The sequence below is a fragment of the Apostichopus japonicus genome, chromosome 22 (genome assembly GCF_037975245.1).
Source record: "Apostichopus japonicus isolate 1M-3 chromosome 22, ASM3797524v1, whole genome shotgun sequence".
NCBI classification, from domain to species: Eukaryota; Metazoa; Echinodermata; class Holothuroidea; order Aspidochirotida; family Stichopodidae; genus Apostichopus; species Apostichopus japonicus.
The window spans coordinates 25,033,419-25,049,796 of record NC_092582.1 but is presented as its reverse complement, the minus strand read 5'-3'; the positions used below and the strand labels follow the sequence as shown (position 1 = coordinate 25,049,796).

Below are 16,378 nucleotides of genomic sequence, written 5' to 3'. Positions count from 1 at the left end.
AATGTGACGTGATGTTGGCATGCCCATGGCATCAACTGAAATATGTCATTGTACATGTTAATTATATACCTCACACATTCAGTTTCTTAATCCGCAGGTAAAGTTCTAACGATGTGGAAAGCCACAAGGTGAAGGACATAAACGTTTAAAGAGACATTAAACTAGAGGTTGTGTTCATCTTCTTGGAGATGGATTTCAGACAAGAAGAAGATCACCGAGCTCCAAATCCTCTCGAGTCTGCCGGTCTTTTGTCCAAAATATTATTTTCGTAAGTGTACTACATCAGTAATCTCCCCCCCCCCACCACCATGCCTCGAAAGAAGTATACAAATTATGTATAAACTGCAACAAGTATGCAAATATTTATATAATTCTAGTTGACCTTGTTAAATTGTGTGCTAAATGGTGAGGTTCATAGAGCTGTCAGAATTGAAAACCTAATCTGCTTCTGTTTGGTTGTGTTTATTAGTCAGTAAAAATGTCATATATTTATCATATTTTGATGCATATATATATATACTATTTGTAATTTTTTGGTTGAAAACTTTGTTTTTGAAACTAAGCAGTTACCAATGGTTCATTCTCTTCAGTACTGCAATGTCAAAATTATGCTGGTGCAAAGAGATCTAAGTCCAACTTTTCTTATTACCAAATAATAATTGTTTTTTGAATAGAAAAATGAACAACTATGTTGAAATTAATAGGAAAGTAACCTAAATGCACCATGATACTTTTGCTAAACCATGTTTATGTAGAAATGAATAGCTTAGTCACCAGGCTGCTAACCTTGTTTTTTTTTCATTACTACAGCTATGCAGGACCAGTATTTAGAGCTGGTTATAAAAAAAGAGACATCTCAGAAGAAGATTTGTTTAAAGTTACCAAATATGATAGCTCAGACTACCAAGGTGACTTACTAGAAAAGTAAGTTTTTTTTTGTACTTTCATTACATATCAGTGTAATTTAAGTTAGAATTATTACATAATATCGAAATGACTTACTAGAAAAGCAAGTGTTGAGTACTCCCAAATTATGTAACATATGTACAAATTAGTCATTATTGATTATTAATTTGATATGACATCATGAATTAGGGTGGTAGTTGAGAGTATCAATCTAATACACTACAATAGTATCACTATATATAACTCTATATATCACAATATTGCTATAAATATAAAGTAATATTTAACTATATAACTATATATATATCACTATATATATATATCACTATATATATAACTATATCTATATATATTTATATATAACTATATATGATGATATATACTTATGGCTAGTCTAACAGAGAATTAACATGTTGGTGGAGCTTTGCCCCATATTCAGATTATTCCCTTTTTTACTATTCAGACAGAATTGGATTTTCCTTTAATCCTGATCATTGAATGATTGATTATTTATTCTATCCCACAAAAATTTGATGATTTTTTTATTATTTATGTGTTCACAAAGCTTGGAAGTTTTTGTCATATATTTTCACAGTTCCTGATAATACAAACTTGGTGGACTACAACAATGGAGTACATTGGCTGGGGTTTTACTTTGCATGCTAGGTCCAAGGCAATGAGCAGCATTTATATATACAGTAATAAGATTAATAGAACTACTGGCCCTCCCTCTCCCCCTCATTCATCCCGCCTCATCCTGTCATTTAAGTGGAAATGATCTGATTCAGTTATGCAGCAACAACATTCTGCATTAAAATTTAAAAAACATTCTAAATAAGTTTGTCGATTCACGATGGCCTTTAATTAACCGAAACCTTTACCATCTGTTTCATGAATAAACTGAACAGTTTCTTCTTGATTGAAGGAAATTAATCTGGCCTTTTCCCAAAGTCTCTATGAGAGGCCAGAAAAACAAGTTGGTTGTTAACAGATGAAAACTTAAAAAAGGGACACATTTGGTGCCAATGTGCTCTATAAGTTCATTTGAATATTCAACAGACCTTCACTTGTGCTTTCATTAGTTTGTGTAAAACAATGGGTGTACAAATGTGTATCTGTGTGTGAGTTTGTGTGAACATTTCCAAGCCATATAGTGTACTCTTAAACAAAAATCACTTTTTAGTCACAGTAATAGAATGTTTTTTTTTATGCTTTTTCAGACATTGGAGAAGAGAAGAATTAAAAAGTGATGAAAGCAAAAGAAGTTTACACAAAGCCTTGATTCGTGCTTATGGATCCGTCTTTCTGCTGTATGGTCTGGGTACACTCTTTAAGGTTTGTACAGAGTTAATATGTTTCATAAATCTATATAAAATCTATTTTTTTTAAATCTATTTATAACATCAAAACATTCGGTAATGTCCTGCCTCAGCAAGCCAGCATCTTACTATGATAATACAACTGGTACACAATGCCTCCTGCAATTAATGACATGGGATTAATTAGCTATTTACAGCTCGATACCTCATTGATATACTCAGACCGTAGCTGGTAACGATACCTTTAAATCTGAAAAATTGATCCAAATTAGTTCAGAACTTGATGCTGAGCATAGACAGTGACATAGGTTCACTGATTACATGAGGTACTCATTGATACCAGGGACTCATTGTATGTGGTACTCATTACATGAGGTACTCATTGATACCAGGGACTCATTGTATTTGGAGCTCATTACATGAGGTACTCATTGATACCAGGGACTCATTGTATGTGGTACTCATTACATGAGGTACTCATTGATACCAGGGACTCATTGTATGTGGTGCTCATTACATGAGGTACTCATTGATACCAGGGACTCATTGTATGTGGTACTCATTGATACCAGGGACTCTCATTACATTAGTTACTCATTAAATGATACACTTAATTTATGAGTTAGTAACTACAGGAGAAAGTTATTAAATATTAAGCACTCCTTATATAAGGTACCAAGATTGTGAGTACACATTGTATGTGGTAATGATTATGGGAGGAGCTACTTTTATGAGGTACTCATTACTATAGGTAGGTACTCATTTAATGTGGTACTTATTGAGTTCTTCATCGTATGAAGTCTCATTATATTAAAGTATTCATATGATGATGCTATGACATGCTCTTTGTTTGAGAACACATATTATATATGGTACTGGTAATATGCTCAATAACATAAACAATTGACAAAATTCTGGCAATTTTGGGCTGTAATGTTCGAGAATCCTGAAACAAACAGATTATTAAATTCTGACAGAATTTTGGAAGTAGCAATTAAGTTTTAAAATAGAATGATTTACCAACAATTTTTTTGGTATTTTCTTTTATGTACAGGAAGCCCTGAAAGTTTCCCAGCCCATACTGATGGGTTTAATTGTGGACTATTTCTCTGTAGATTCAACCTATGACACATGGATAGCATATCTCTATGCTACACTTCTGGCCGTAAATATGCTGTTAGTGAGTGCCTTTCACGGGCCCTTCTATTGGGGGATGACCCGCCTCGGTATGAATGTACGCTGTTCTCTCTGCACCTTGACTTACAAAAAGGTGAGTTTAAATAATGAAGATGCCACTGGGATCTTTCAAGCAAGATCATACGATAAGAAATTTGCATTTACAACAAAAAATTCTATATGAATATGTATCAATAACCAACATCTTAAATTTTAGCCCTGGCACATAAAAAAGAAAGAAAGAACTAACCCATGTGCTTGTCATAGCTTCAACTGATAATTGTCTGCATATATTAAATCACCCTCTGTTGCATATAGGTAATCAGAAATTTGAAGAAGACATAATTTACTGTTCCATCCAGCATTTTCAGTTACTTTGATATGTTCGTAAAACTATTTTCAAACAAGAGATAAATTAATATTTTATTTTCAGAATATATTTTATTTCCTTATTCTCAGGTTCTTGGACTAAGCAGCAGTTCTTTGAGAGAGATCAGTACAGGGAGAATACATGTCATGATGACTGCTGATGTCAAGCGGTTTGATCATGTAATATGATAAAAGAAAAAATTACCAAATTATATGTATATCACAACATAGATTTGTATCATGCAGACCCTTACAATGGAGAAACCATTGGAGCTCATAGCATCAAAGGGTGGGTCATGTTTTATCATATCACCAAGTCAAGTCATGGGTGAAGTCATGTTTTATCATATCACCAGTAGTAGAACTTCTCAGTCACACAACTCTGTCTGGCACCTCTGACAAATAATTACCTCTAATTAATACAACTTATCGTTAACTCACCGATATAATTCCTGATATTAACAAACCTTCATTAAGCACAGGTATCATTGCTGTATGCCTTCTCACATTAATAAAATTTCTCTTTAGGAACATATGGTTACCAAATTTTGCAAGACATACTCTCTGGTTGGTAGCTTAAGTGGGTGTACATCAGTATAGAGAATGAATTTAGATGGATTCTCTGGATTTTATATGAAATCAAGATTGGCATTATCTTAACAGCATATTCATTTGATATAAAATGAAATATTTGGACAGCACTTCTATATATACCATTATTGTGAAATGACAATGACTTTTTAAAACAACTTTTTTTTATCTGGCAACCATTTCTACTTTTATTATTTTGGTAACCATGGCAATGCACACAAGCTGCAAATATGTCACACCATTCTGCATGTGGACACCATTCAAATAAACTATTTCTCTTCTTTAAATTAACCCCCTGTGACATTCGATCGGGAGCATTCCTTTCTTAAATACGATTTCTTAATTTCTTTCTTCAGGGGTGAGAACAATCTGTCTCAAAATTTGCATGCTCTTCAAACTTACAAAGTAACAAGTTATGCTGTGATTATTATTTGTGCATTTGTTGATGCAATGTTTTAGCCTAACAAATCATACATGTATTTTTAATAACAAGCTTTAATATGTGTTAAATTGGACCCCTTACTCTGCTTTCACTTCCCCATTGATGATGCAATTTTAAATGAGAACAAAGCATTGATCCAGTTGTAGCCTAACATGTCATATCATGTGTATTTCTGTACCCTAGCTTTTTGTTCATCTCCATTACGTGTGGATGGGACCCCTGGAAGCCATCTGTGTGCTAGTTCTATTGTACTTCCAGATAGGATGGGCTTGTTTACCAGGCTACATTGTGATGTTTGGCATTATTGCCGGCCAGACATGGATGTCCAAAGTCTTTGTCAAGTTAAGGTACGTTTAGAAGTTCAGTAATTTGCAATAGTTTTAATTTTATTACTGACTGTAGACATTGTAATAATGTTTTTGGAACAAAAAACCCAAAGGAATTAAGGTCTTGATCATGGGGTTGCCTGTAAAAGTTCATCCTCCGTTGCTCTTTAAGGGTTATGTTTCAAACATTTTCAGAAGAAATCAAATTCTATCCTTAAATTTGGAGAGTGAATATGTAAAGCAGTTGGTGATATCGTTGTGAGTTTATGAAGTCAGTAAATATGGCCACCAAATATGCTAGAAAGTTGATAAATGGTCATTCATAACCAAACTCTGCTACTTGTGGTACAGCTCTCTACAAATCCTGTGCCAAAACCGAGATGTTTAATGATATAACTAAAGGATCGGAAATGTCTGGGAATATTTTGTACAGGTAAATGCAACCCAAATAAGGATTTATTGCAAACTTTGAGCAAGTTTTAGCACTTCTGAAAACACAGAGTCAATATAGATTATATTTTAATATAGTACCATTGCTTACATTAGCTCTAAGGTATATATACCAAACCATAGTGTTATCCAGAACAAGACATCCATCATTGTAGATGCAACAGAGTGTCCACACTGTGGTCTGTTGGTTTACAATAAGACAAAAATGTGTTTAATAAAGATTTGTTTTTGTTTTTTATCGCAGGGCTAGAGTCGTCCAATACACAGATAAACGAGTAACGTTAATGTCCGAGATCATCACCTCCATGAGAACAATCAAAATGAATGCTTGCGAGCAGGTCTTTACAGAGTTGGTTCGTAAAGTAAGGAAGTGAGTACTAACCAGTAATATTATATCGGACAGATTTCTCCAGACCAATCGCTGAAAATGAATGTGAAGTTTGTTACTTCTAATTGGTAAATGAATGACATTGAAAATAGATGTTCATCGATTCCGCAAGATGAATTACTGTTTAATTTTCAAAGCCGCAATATGTTTCTTGTCTTTTAACTCCTGTCAGGGAAAGAAAATCCATATCTTCAATTCTGTCTCGATCGAATGATATTAACTATAGAAGTTGTTCCCAAATATTGAAACATAGGTGGTCTAGTGATTCTGTCATTGTGGTGTATTCCTTTTGAGCATGGCTCTTTAAGACAAACCATTGTTTAATGTTTGTTCAGCTGATATTATATTTTATATGTGTTTCTCTGTTTGCGTTTTTGCTTTCAGTTCGGAATATTATCGGATGCTCATGTCCGCATATGCCACTGGGATCAATCTGGTCCTCGGTCGTGTCGGATACCGTCTGTTAGATGTAGGTATGATCCTGGCCTACACCCTCACCACAGACGATCCCATCAAAGCATCCACAATATTCGTCATCGTTTCCTTTTGCCAAATTCTTAGCGGATCGTTTATGAGGTTTTTCCCGCGGGCAGTCCAACTTGCTGCCGAGGGCCATGTTACTGTAAAGCGTATTGAGGTACAATACTTAAATTTCAACTTGATTGATCGTTGCTTTGAAGTATGTTTTGCAATTGTTTGTAAATACTGTGTTTTTTACACTGTTTTTGTGAGGTGATCCTTACAATGTATTTGTCTGATCACTGACTCTGTGTTTTCATAGCAAACCAGCATTGTTTAATTATAATGTATCGTCAAATAACATAGGTGAAAATATAATAACAAAAGTTAATGTTTAAGTTAACTCTTAAATTAGAATATTATTTTCTAAGTGTGAAAAAGGATGTGGAACTACATAGCCTGTTTAGTTATTTGTAAGAAAGTATGCAGTTTTTAAAAAAAAAATCATTTTGTGTCTGTCAAACATGATCTGCTAGATATTAAAATATCTGTTGCAAGTTGTAGGACCTAAAAGATTTGTAATGAAAGGATAAAAACTGTTCACAAAATTGCTTACCTACTGCAAAGAGCCTGTGAAGCCACTCTTATATATATCGGTATAAATAAGTTAGAGGGCGTGAATCTTAGCAGGGAGCTTTTTCAGTGGCTCTTTCAAACTGAAACAAAAGGAGAATGAGGAAACATTTAAAGTAGACATATGGACAGACCACATAATGGAAACATTATTGCAGTCTTTTAAAGTACATAATTTTGTAAGAAACTGATACACAGGATAGCAGTTTTAAGTTTGTTTAAAATATGAGTCTTTTTAGGTGGAGAGGGTTAGGTATCAAGAATTTAAAACAAAAAATGTGACTTTTCTCTCCATTTTGCTTGCCCATTACCAGGAAGTTTTAAAGTTTGCAAGTCTCAAAGACGACATATTAGAAGATGCGAATAATGAAGTGTCCGCAGATGCTGTCGTAGTACGCAATGTGAACTACTCTGTTGATCAGGTAAATTTTCAAATTTCAATTTCTTTATTCCAGTATAAATTACAAATTTTTTAAATAGGACACATAATAATGATACACAAAAGACGTAAAAATGTACAATCATGAAAGCATGAACAAATAAGAAATAAGATGGGAGGATTAGAAGTTAGAAAGATTAAAAGGATTGTAACAGAGATTCTAAGAACCCATTTTGAATATAAATGGCTGCTCTGTAGATAAATGAGTTCTTAAAAAGCATAATTCTTAAAGTTGGCAATATAGTAGGATTTCGTAAATTGTACTTGTTGGTTCTATTGCACAGAGAGATCAACTCGGAGTGAAGTGGGTGATCTTTAGAACTATATATATTCTTAGTAAAACACATGGCAAGTAAAGTTTACCAATAGCCCACATAATTTGTATTGGCCCACTCTCCTATTTATACTCTTGTTATTTATAAATTGCATTTTATGCTATTTATACTGGAATAAAGATAAACTGAAACATGTCATAAAGATCATTGGTATCAGCTCCAAATTTCAATATGTAGTTTTTTTGTAGGTTTCAATGTTGAATTAGTCGTCGAGGAATGTTCAGCGAGACAAACAAATGTCTAAGTGAGGAAAACTACGGGCGAGGAAAACTAAGGGTGGCAGTGTACATTTTTAACACCAATGACAAAATTTGGTTTTCAGGATATATTTAGCATCAGTACTGATAATCTATATCACACAGCGTCACTGAGAATCACCTACAAATTATAGTACACAATTTGTGTCAACTAATATTAGATGTCATTTGATGATGTCAAACTATTTCACATCCTAGTAAACTGATAATACGTCAATGATGATTTATCCATTGATGTTAACTTGCTATAGGTTAATGTAAACTCATAAGAAATCATCATCGTATTACGAAAAGCAATAATTTTCTAATAGCTCTATTGCATTGTTTTGTGCTCTAATAGCATTAATATTCATTTTGCTGTATGTTTATTTGTTATAGCTAGGGTGTAAATCCATTTGCTATGTTAGGTATTATGCAGCATAAAATACTTCTTTACTGTGTAAAGTTATTATTCAGTATAAAGTCATTTTGACTTTGAAGTCATTTAACTAAATTGAGTCATAAGTGGGTAGACATTTGCAGTTGATAAACTATATTCAACCAAATTAAAAACAAGTATGAGGACATCAGATTCAGCCCAAGTAAGTATGAAAGACAATTGTTAATAGCAGTGTGAAAGAAATATGAACCTCATCTAAGGTGTGCCAATTAAGCCACACTTCCAGTATTGTTAGTTATTTCTATCTCTACGGTTTTGGCTTTTTCTGTTAAATTCATGAGTACACAGAATCACTGTAATATTTATAATGTTTATGTCAAAGACATTGAAAGCAATGCTTATAATTGCCTGTTCATACCTTTGTCCTATGCCTATACATACCTTTGTCCTTCGCCTATACATACATTTGTCCTACGCCTATACATACCTTTGTCCTATGCCTATACATACCTTTGTCCTATGCCTATACATACCTTTGTCCTATGCCTATAATACATACCTTTGTCCTATGCCTATACATACTGTACCTTTGTCCTATGCCTATACATACCTTTGTCCTATGCCTATACTTACCTTTGTCCTATGCCTATACATACCTTTGTCCTATGCCTATTCATACCTTTGTCCTATGCCTAATCATACCTTTGTCCTATGCCTATTCATACCTTTGTCCTATGCCTATACAAACCTTTGTCCTATGCCTAATCATACCTTTGTCCTATGCCTATACATAGTTTTCCCTATGCCTATAATACAATGCCTATACATACCTTTGTCCTATGCCTATACATAGTTTTCTCCTATGCCTATAATAGAATGCCTATACATACCTTTTTTCTCTGCATTTATTTTCTTTTAGGACACATCCATCCTGAAGAATATCTCTTTCAACATTCCTAAAGGTTCACTGACAGCAGTAATTGGCCCTGTTGGGTCTGGAAAGGTCAGTTCATGAAAAAAACTGTTAAACATAGATAAAGTCTTATAAAGTTCGTCAAAGGTCAACTACGGTGACAATTTGGTTTGATAGTCTTTGCCAGTTATTTGCAATTTGATGCCTCCACAAAATTACATTCTCCAAATTTATTTCAAAAACTCTAATGGAAAATTATGAAAAATACCATCAGAACTCTGGGTTTTGAAAACTGATCTGATAGGAATGTCTCTTTTCTGGGGGTTGAAGGTAGCATACGCCCATTAAAAGCCCCATTGACTTACACACTAAATCACAAAAGTAATATGGTCTCTAAGTCTAGATAGAAGTTCTCACTAGCTAAACGCTACCCATCAACGGATAGCTGACAAGTTGGCCTTTCATGGCCCCATCAATTTTCCATACCATGACCCTGCAGATGTTTTGCTATCCGCGCCCGGAAGTTTTCGTCACTTGTAAACAAACCTTTTCACTCATTAGTAAACAAATTTCCTAAGCTGCTCCTGGGAGGCCTAAAGGGGTCTAAAATTGCCTCAATTGACCCAATTTTCTCACCATATGTACTTCCATTCATGCTCTTGAACATGCAAGCCACAAAAGACTAGATTATGATTGATAACAGGTCACAAAAGATGTTCTCCTGCTGCTTTTTGACACTTTTCCTGAAGGAGAACAATCGAGCGGCTGGATATAGACTCTGATAGGAGTATGCCACCTGAAAAGGAACAAATGAAGGTCAATTAATATCTGTAATGTCAATGTATGAAGTCATGGCCCCAATCACTTAGTAAGCTGTTTATGCCAGTGTGAGTTATAGCGAACCTACAGGTGAACAGTAGTCTAGACATTAATTAAGTGTCTATAAAAAACTTGAATCATATGAGAAGGATTTTCTTAATAATGATCATTGGTAAAAGTTTTCTATAGGAAATATGAAAGGAGTTTGCAGTGTGGGAAGTTCATATCACAAATTAAGAATTAGATATAGTATGTTCTAGTAAAATTATATTATTTATTTAAAGAACAGATCTTTTTAATACTTTGACAGAACAGCTGAAATAGGGACAACTGAAAAGTCTCAAAATGTCAAAGCATTGTTGTTGCTAATATTGCATCTTGTTGTCAGAGTTTGTTCAATGTTCTCATATTTATGATTTTATAGTAGTTTTTACCTCATACCCTTCTTGTAGACATCCCTACTTCTTGCCATCCTTAAAGAAATTACCCTGAAGCAAGGATCTGTCCAAACCAGTGGGTGGTTAGCATACGTGCGACAACAACCCTGGGTCTTTGGTGGAACCGTCCGGCAAAATATTCTCTTTGGAGAAGATTATGATGCAGAAAAGTTTGATCGAATTACCAATGTGTGCTGTCTAGATAAGGTATAATTTGCAATTGCAGTAAAGTTACCTATCTATGTTGTACTGTTTTTTCTTGTCTTGCGGCAGCAATGTCTGTGATCTTGATAGACTGTTGCAACACTGCTGTCAAGCATATGTGTGTTCAATACTAGTTATCATGTTGTTGTGCATGTAATAGCCTTCTGTATTATACTTACAGAATAATAATAAATATGTCAGTTGATGGGTTGGTTTTACTACAAGTAAAGTGTGTGAGTTCACTTCAAGCAAATTTTTACTACCTTTCATGCTAATTTATTGTGAATATAGAACAAAGTTGTTTCCTGTTACTTGAAAAATAGTGAATAATGAACAAAGTTATACCCTGTTACATGAAAAACATAGTGAATGAAGAACAAAGTTGTTCTCTGTTAGTTTTAAAAACTCAGTGAATGAAGAATGAAGTTGTTCCCTATTACTTGAAGAAAACATAGTGTATAATGAACAAAGTTATTTTCTGTTACTTGAAAAACAGTGCATAAAGAACAAAGTTGTTTGCTGTTACTTGAAAAACAGTGAATAAAGAACAAAGTTATTTTCTGTTACTTGAAAAACAGTGCATAAAGAACAAAGTTGTTTGCTGTTACTTGAAAAACAGTGAATAAAGAACAAAGTTGTTTGCTGTTACTTGAAAAACAGTGAAGAAAGAACAAAGTTATTTTCTGTTACTTGAAAAACAGTGCATAAAGAACAAAGTTGTTTGCTGTTACTTGAAAAACAGTGAATAAAGAACAAAGTTGTTTGCTGTTACTTGAAAAACAGTGCATAAAGAACAAAGTTGTTTGCTGTTACTTGAAAAACAGTGAAGAAAGAACAAAGTTATTTTCTGTTACTTGAAAAACAGTGCATAAAGAACAAAGTTGTTTGCTGTTACTTGAAAAACAGTGAATAAAGAACAAAGTTGTTTGCTGTTACTTGAAAAACAGTGCATAAAGAACAAAGTTGTTTGCTGTTACTTGAAAAACAGTGAATAAAGAACAAAGTTGTTTGCTGTTACTTGAAAAACAGTGAATAAAGAACAAAGTTGTTTGCTGTTACTTGAAAAACAGTGAATAAAGAACAAAGTTGTTTGCTGTTGGTTTAAATACACAGTGAATAAGGAAGAAAGTTGCATCTGATTGGCTGATATGACATGTGACTATGAATGGGGTGTATTGTTCCTATTCTGTATCCCACAACCCCTTTCCTTCTGTTAGTTTCATTCTTGCATCTGATTGGCTGATATGACGTGTGACTATGAATGGGGTGTATTGTGCCTTTTCATTACTCCAGGATTTGGCTGGCTTTCCAGACAGTGATCTTACCATGATTGGTGAAAGAGGAATCACTCTCAGTGGTGGCCAGAAAGCAAGAGTGAGTCTTGCTAGAGCACTTTACAGTGAGGCTGATGTCTTCTTGCTAGACGATCCTCTAAGTGCGGTTGACGTGGCAGTCAGCAAAGATATTTTCAATAGGTACAGTAAATGATACATGCTCGTAATTAAACACTCACCATTTATTGTACTTGGTAGGTTTGTTTTGGAAGTGAGAGTCCGTTTATCAATTCATCAAATGCAGGATTGACATTGCAAAGGAGTACAACAGTTTCCCCTTACTCGGTCTTTTGATGTTGACCTTAATTGGTGTATTGTTTCAGGAATATCACACTTTTGTTTGTATCGTATTCAAAGATTTGTTATTCCTGGTAGATTGTTAACTCAAACACCATTCATAAAATTTACAACATTCACAAAATCTACCCATTGATTGAGATATATATAATTGTAAGATTCATTTGATATCAATGTCATTAAAACAAATAATGATTTATTCAAATGCTGTTTAAAGCAAGTAATGATTTTTTCAAGTGAGGACCTTATATAGTACGTTAAATTTTTGAAATTCAGTCGGTGACATCATGCCTTTATTTCATTTTTCCAATATGTTTGGTATTACATAGGATTTTCAACATTCCTTACTTTAACTTTGGTGAGGAATAGCTGACATATGTTATGTTCATTTCTCCTGTAAGTTTGTGTTCTTTATTGATTTCCTGTGTAGATGCATCATGGGGTACCTTTCTAACAAGACATGTATCTTGGTGACTCACCAACTTCAGTACTTAACCCAATCAGACCATGTAATTGTCCTGAACAAGGTAATCCAAACATATTTAATCCCCCTCCCCCCCTCCTCCCCCAAAATAAAATGGTTTATGGCAGTTGTTGTCATTAAGTTCTTCTCAGAATTATGAAGACTCAGAGTGTTGATGAATAAATGATATTTGAACACAGTGAATCATAATACTATACTACTGCCACCTTAAATCACCATAAGTGATTGCTGCCCTCTAAGAAGACATTTAGTATTTTAATTTTCTGTACTTTATTTTGGGCATTTAGTAACTACTGCCTCCCACCCTTCCCCCTTGGCAGAATTTACTGAGCCCAGTAATACATGTCTTGTGATCACGTTTCAGCTGAAGGCTTGGCTCGTATTTATGAGGTCACTCACAAGATAATTTCTTTCTTTTATTAAAATTGATTTATCTGTCAAGTATAATTATCCACAATGAAACCATGTCTAGAATCAGGAACAAGGTATTAATTTGTTGTTCAATTTGCAAACAGGAATATGTTTGTGGTTAACTTTCTTTTCATAGGCGAAACAATATAACTCTGGAAGAAATGCTATGTATGTTACAATCAAATTGACTTTCTCTTTTTGGATCGCCTTTCGTTAGGGACAGGTCGAGGCCATGGGCACGCTCTCAGAGCTTGAAGAAGAAAAAGTCGACTTCACAAAGTTTGTCAAAGCTGAGACTGAAAAGGAAGGGAAACAAGATAAAGAACAGGAAAAGGAAAAGGAAGAGAAACTCAAAGCAAATAAAAAGCCAGGAGTTAAGGTATCGAGAAACTTCATAGTGTGATTGAAAGCTTGAAATTTTGTGGGTCAAGGGTCATTTATTGCCACTCACCATAGTGTCTGCTCAGTGACCTATTGACCCCCGACCCGATAATTTAGTGAATCATTCTTTCGATACATTAATGTTTCATAAGTATCAGTACTCATTGATTGGTTTCAGAATTTCTTTCTAAGTACTAGCTAGGCAGAGCCTGACAACTGTTCAAAACTAATAGTTTAGTCAGATCAACTGTGACACTCGTTTCTGCTAAAGACAAACATGTCAGCCTTCTTTGGGTTGTCCTAGCCTAAAGGTTAGGATAGGCATGTAAGGATGTATGCTGCACAGACTTTAATAGGCCATAAAAATGTTGTAATGCTGGTTTATCTGTTTGTTTGAATTTGCAGACACACACACACACAACTGTTTCAACAGACTTTAATAGGATGTAAGCATTGTAGTACTGGCTTATCTAGATGTTTCCATGTCAGCAATGTTTTTACACACACAACTGTTTGCAGTGGTGGCCGATGATAACAATCAGTCAGTAGTAATTAAAGTTAGCAAGTCAATGATGTTGCATAAGTGTCACATAAATAGCTAGTCACCGCTAATGCAATATTGCCCTGTTAAAAAAAAAAATAGCCCTGTTAAAAAAAAAAAAAAAAACCTGTTTAAAAAAAAAAAAAAAAACCTGTTAAAAAAAACCATTTAAGTTTGCAAAGTAAGTTTTAACCAGACAATGCCTGATTGTTACTCTAGAATATTGCTTCTACATATTGTGCGATACGGTAATGCTCTAGGGCAAAGATTAATTTTTGCGTTTCCACTGTCGAAACTCCTGAACAATTCTTAAGATTTTTTCGTTGCCTGGTACTATATGGAATCGTTTTCAAAAGTTCTGAAAATTCCACAGCATTTCCTCCTTAACTTGAGGCAAAGATATTACCATGTGAAATATTTTATCTTCATGATAAATTTGACATTTCTGTCACTGTAATTTCCCTTTAAATCATGTTCCATTAATTGAAGGTCCTGTGTTGAGAAACTTCGACTGCATGCCCCAATTAAGGCCTGATTAGCTATAACTTTGTGACATTTTACAGGAACTGTTTTCTTTCATGTCCATAGACTGAATTAGCCATGTCGGAAGAAACGAGGTACAAATTATTCTTCAAGGAGGAAACAAAGAGGGTCGGAGCTGTGGGCTTGAAATTGTACTTTAACTATTTCAAAGCTGGTACTAACTGGCTTGGATTTCTTTTATTAATATTTTTTTTACTTTCTGCTCAGGTTGGTTTATTTTTTGAGGATTTTTCTTACCTTTTTTTGGCGTTTTTGTTAAACTTTGCTTTTAAATATTTTTTCCCGTCATTCTTTAACTATTAATCGATTGAGCCATTGTAGGTGAGAAGGTCACGAAATAGTCCATCAGACATGAATGGAATTATTTGAAACGAAATTAACCATCAGATTTTGTTAAATATATACATAGTTTCTGTATTTTCCGCTAATCTTTTCACTACATTTTCTCGATCATGAACTTGAGATATGTCTTAGTCAATCAACACATACTTTTTGGGTAACTGCATCCATTTGTAATGACTACAGCTTTGCTTTTGCAAAAAAAAATAATACCTTAATTTGTTACTGAAAGCACTTTTGCAGAATAACCACATCTGCAATTAATGATGTATAACAGAAACTTGATAACATTGTTTGTTGCACTGAATAGTTATGACAAGATGGATGTTTAAAAACTTGACAAATAAGCATTCAGCTTAGACATATGACATTGCTTGTTAGTAAAGGAGTCTAGCCTAAGTGTGCATTCAGAAATTGGTGCTATAGCTGTTATTTGTCTTTACTGTGGAGACTAATTTCACCAGCCCATGACACCATACATTTTGTATGACAAGAAAACTCATACATGTTGCACAGAAACATTATGATACTAAACAATGTGAATCTAAAAAGTTCTCCCTTCATGCTGAATGGTAGGATCTTCTACAGGTGCGTATCCAGGGGGGGGGCGTTGGGGGCGCGCGCCCCCCGGGTAAGAAAAAGAGGAGAGAAAAAAAAAGAGAAGAAAAAAGGAAAAAAGAGGGGAAAAAGAGGAGGAGGAGAGGAAGGAAGGGAAAAGAAAAAGAAAAAAGAGAGAAGAAGGAGAAAAGGAGGGAGTAAAAGAAAAACGCGAAAACACCGGGAAGAGAAAGAGGAACAGTGACATCATTACAGCGCTGAAGGGTAGCCAGTGACGGATCAATGATTTTGTAAAAGTGTGCCTCACCCTACCCCTTACACCGACAACTCCATTTTTTTGACGTTTCCATTTTCCTCTCTCACTAATGATCTATATATATATACTATATATGGTCTATCATAACGCGTGTGTAGAATTGTGCTATGAAACCAACTGTGGCTGGTCTCGAACTCGACCGTGTCGTCGGGGAACATGACGCATTTTGGAATGGGGGCGACCGCCCCCCCCTTCAGCATTTTTTTAAATGATATCGCTAAGTAATTTCAAAATAGAAAGTGCTTAGATGCAACTTACAAGGCCTGGGAAGTGTCATTTCCAGCGATCTGGGAGACATTTTCGGCCAAAATTTGCTTGTACGGTTCGCGCTA

General features: G+C 34.5%; 1 protein-coding gene and 1 long non-coding RNA gene across 3 annotated transcripts in view; one reads left to right on the top strand and one right to left on the bottom strand.

The window, feature by feature from the left end:
- LOC139963616 (ATP-binding cassette sub-family C member 4-like) overlaps nucleotides 1-16,378 on the top strand; it is a 32,707-nt gene that overhangs the window by 770 nt on the left and 15,559 nt on the right. The window contains exons 2-16 of one of the 2 annotated variants that reach the window (XM_071964571.1): nucleotides 98-268; nucleotides 811-924; nucleotides 2,127-2,241; nucleotides 3,280-3,495; nucleotides 3,861-3,950; nucleotides 4,987-5,150; nucleotides 5,824-5,949; nucleotides 6,352-6,604; nucleotides 7,374-7,481; nucleotides 9,389-9,472; nucleotides 10,654-10,845; nucleotides 12,136-12,317; nucleotides 12,904-13,000; nucleotides 13,586-13,747; nucleotides 14,879-15,040. In XM_071964571.1, coding sequence (XP_071820672.1) covers nucleotides 189-268; nucleotides 811-924; nucleotides 2,127-2,241; nucleotides 3,280-3,495; nucleotides 3,861-3,950; nucleotides 4,987-5,150; nucleotides 5,824-5,949; nucleotides 6,352-6,604; nucleotides 7,374-7,481; nucleotides 9,389-9,472; nucleotides 10,654-10,845; nucleotides 12,136-12,317; nucleotides 12,904-13,000; nucleotides 13,586-13,747; nucleotides 14,879-15,040 — 2,145 coding nt within the window. In that variant the 5' untranslated portion in view covers nucleotides 98-188. Of the gene's footprint in view, nucleotides 1-97; nucleotides 269-810; nucleotides 925-2,126; nucleotides 2,242-3,279; nucleotides 3,496-3,860; nucleotides 4,060-4,986; nucleotides 5,151-5,823; nucleotides 5,950-6,351; nucleotides 6,605-7,373; nucleotides 7,482-9,388; nucleotides 9,473-10,653; nucleotides 10,846-12,135; nucleotides 12,318-12,903; nucleotides 13,001-13,585; nucleotides 13,748-14,878; nucleotides 15,041-16,378 lie in introns of those variants that run through there. The other variant, XM_071964572.1, reaches the window with a different exon arrangement.
- On the bottom strand, nucleotides 5,866-9,487 carry LOC139963647 (uncharacterized). Its single transcript, XR_011791712.1, has 3 exons — nucleotides 9,360-9,487; nucleotides 7,043-7,142; nucleotides 5,866-6,000 (listed from the first exon to the last, which is right to left on the bottom strand). It is a non-coding gene; the product is annotated as an uncharacterized lncRNA (long non-coding RNA).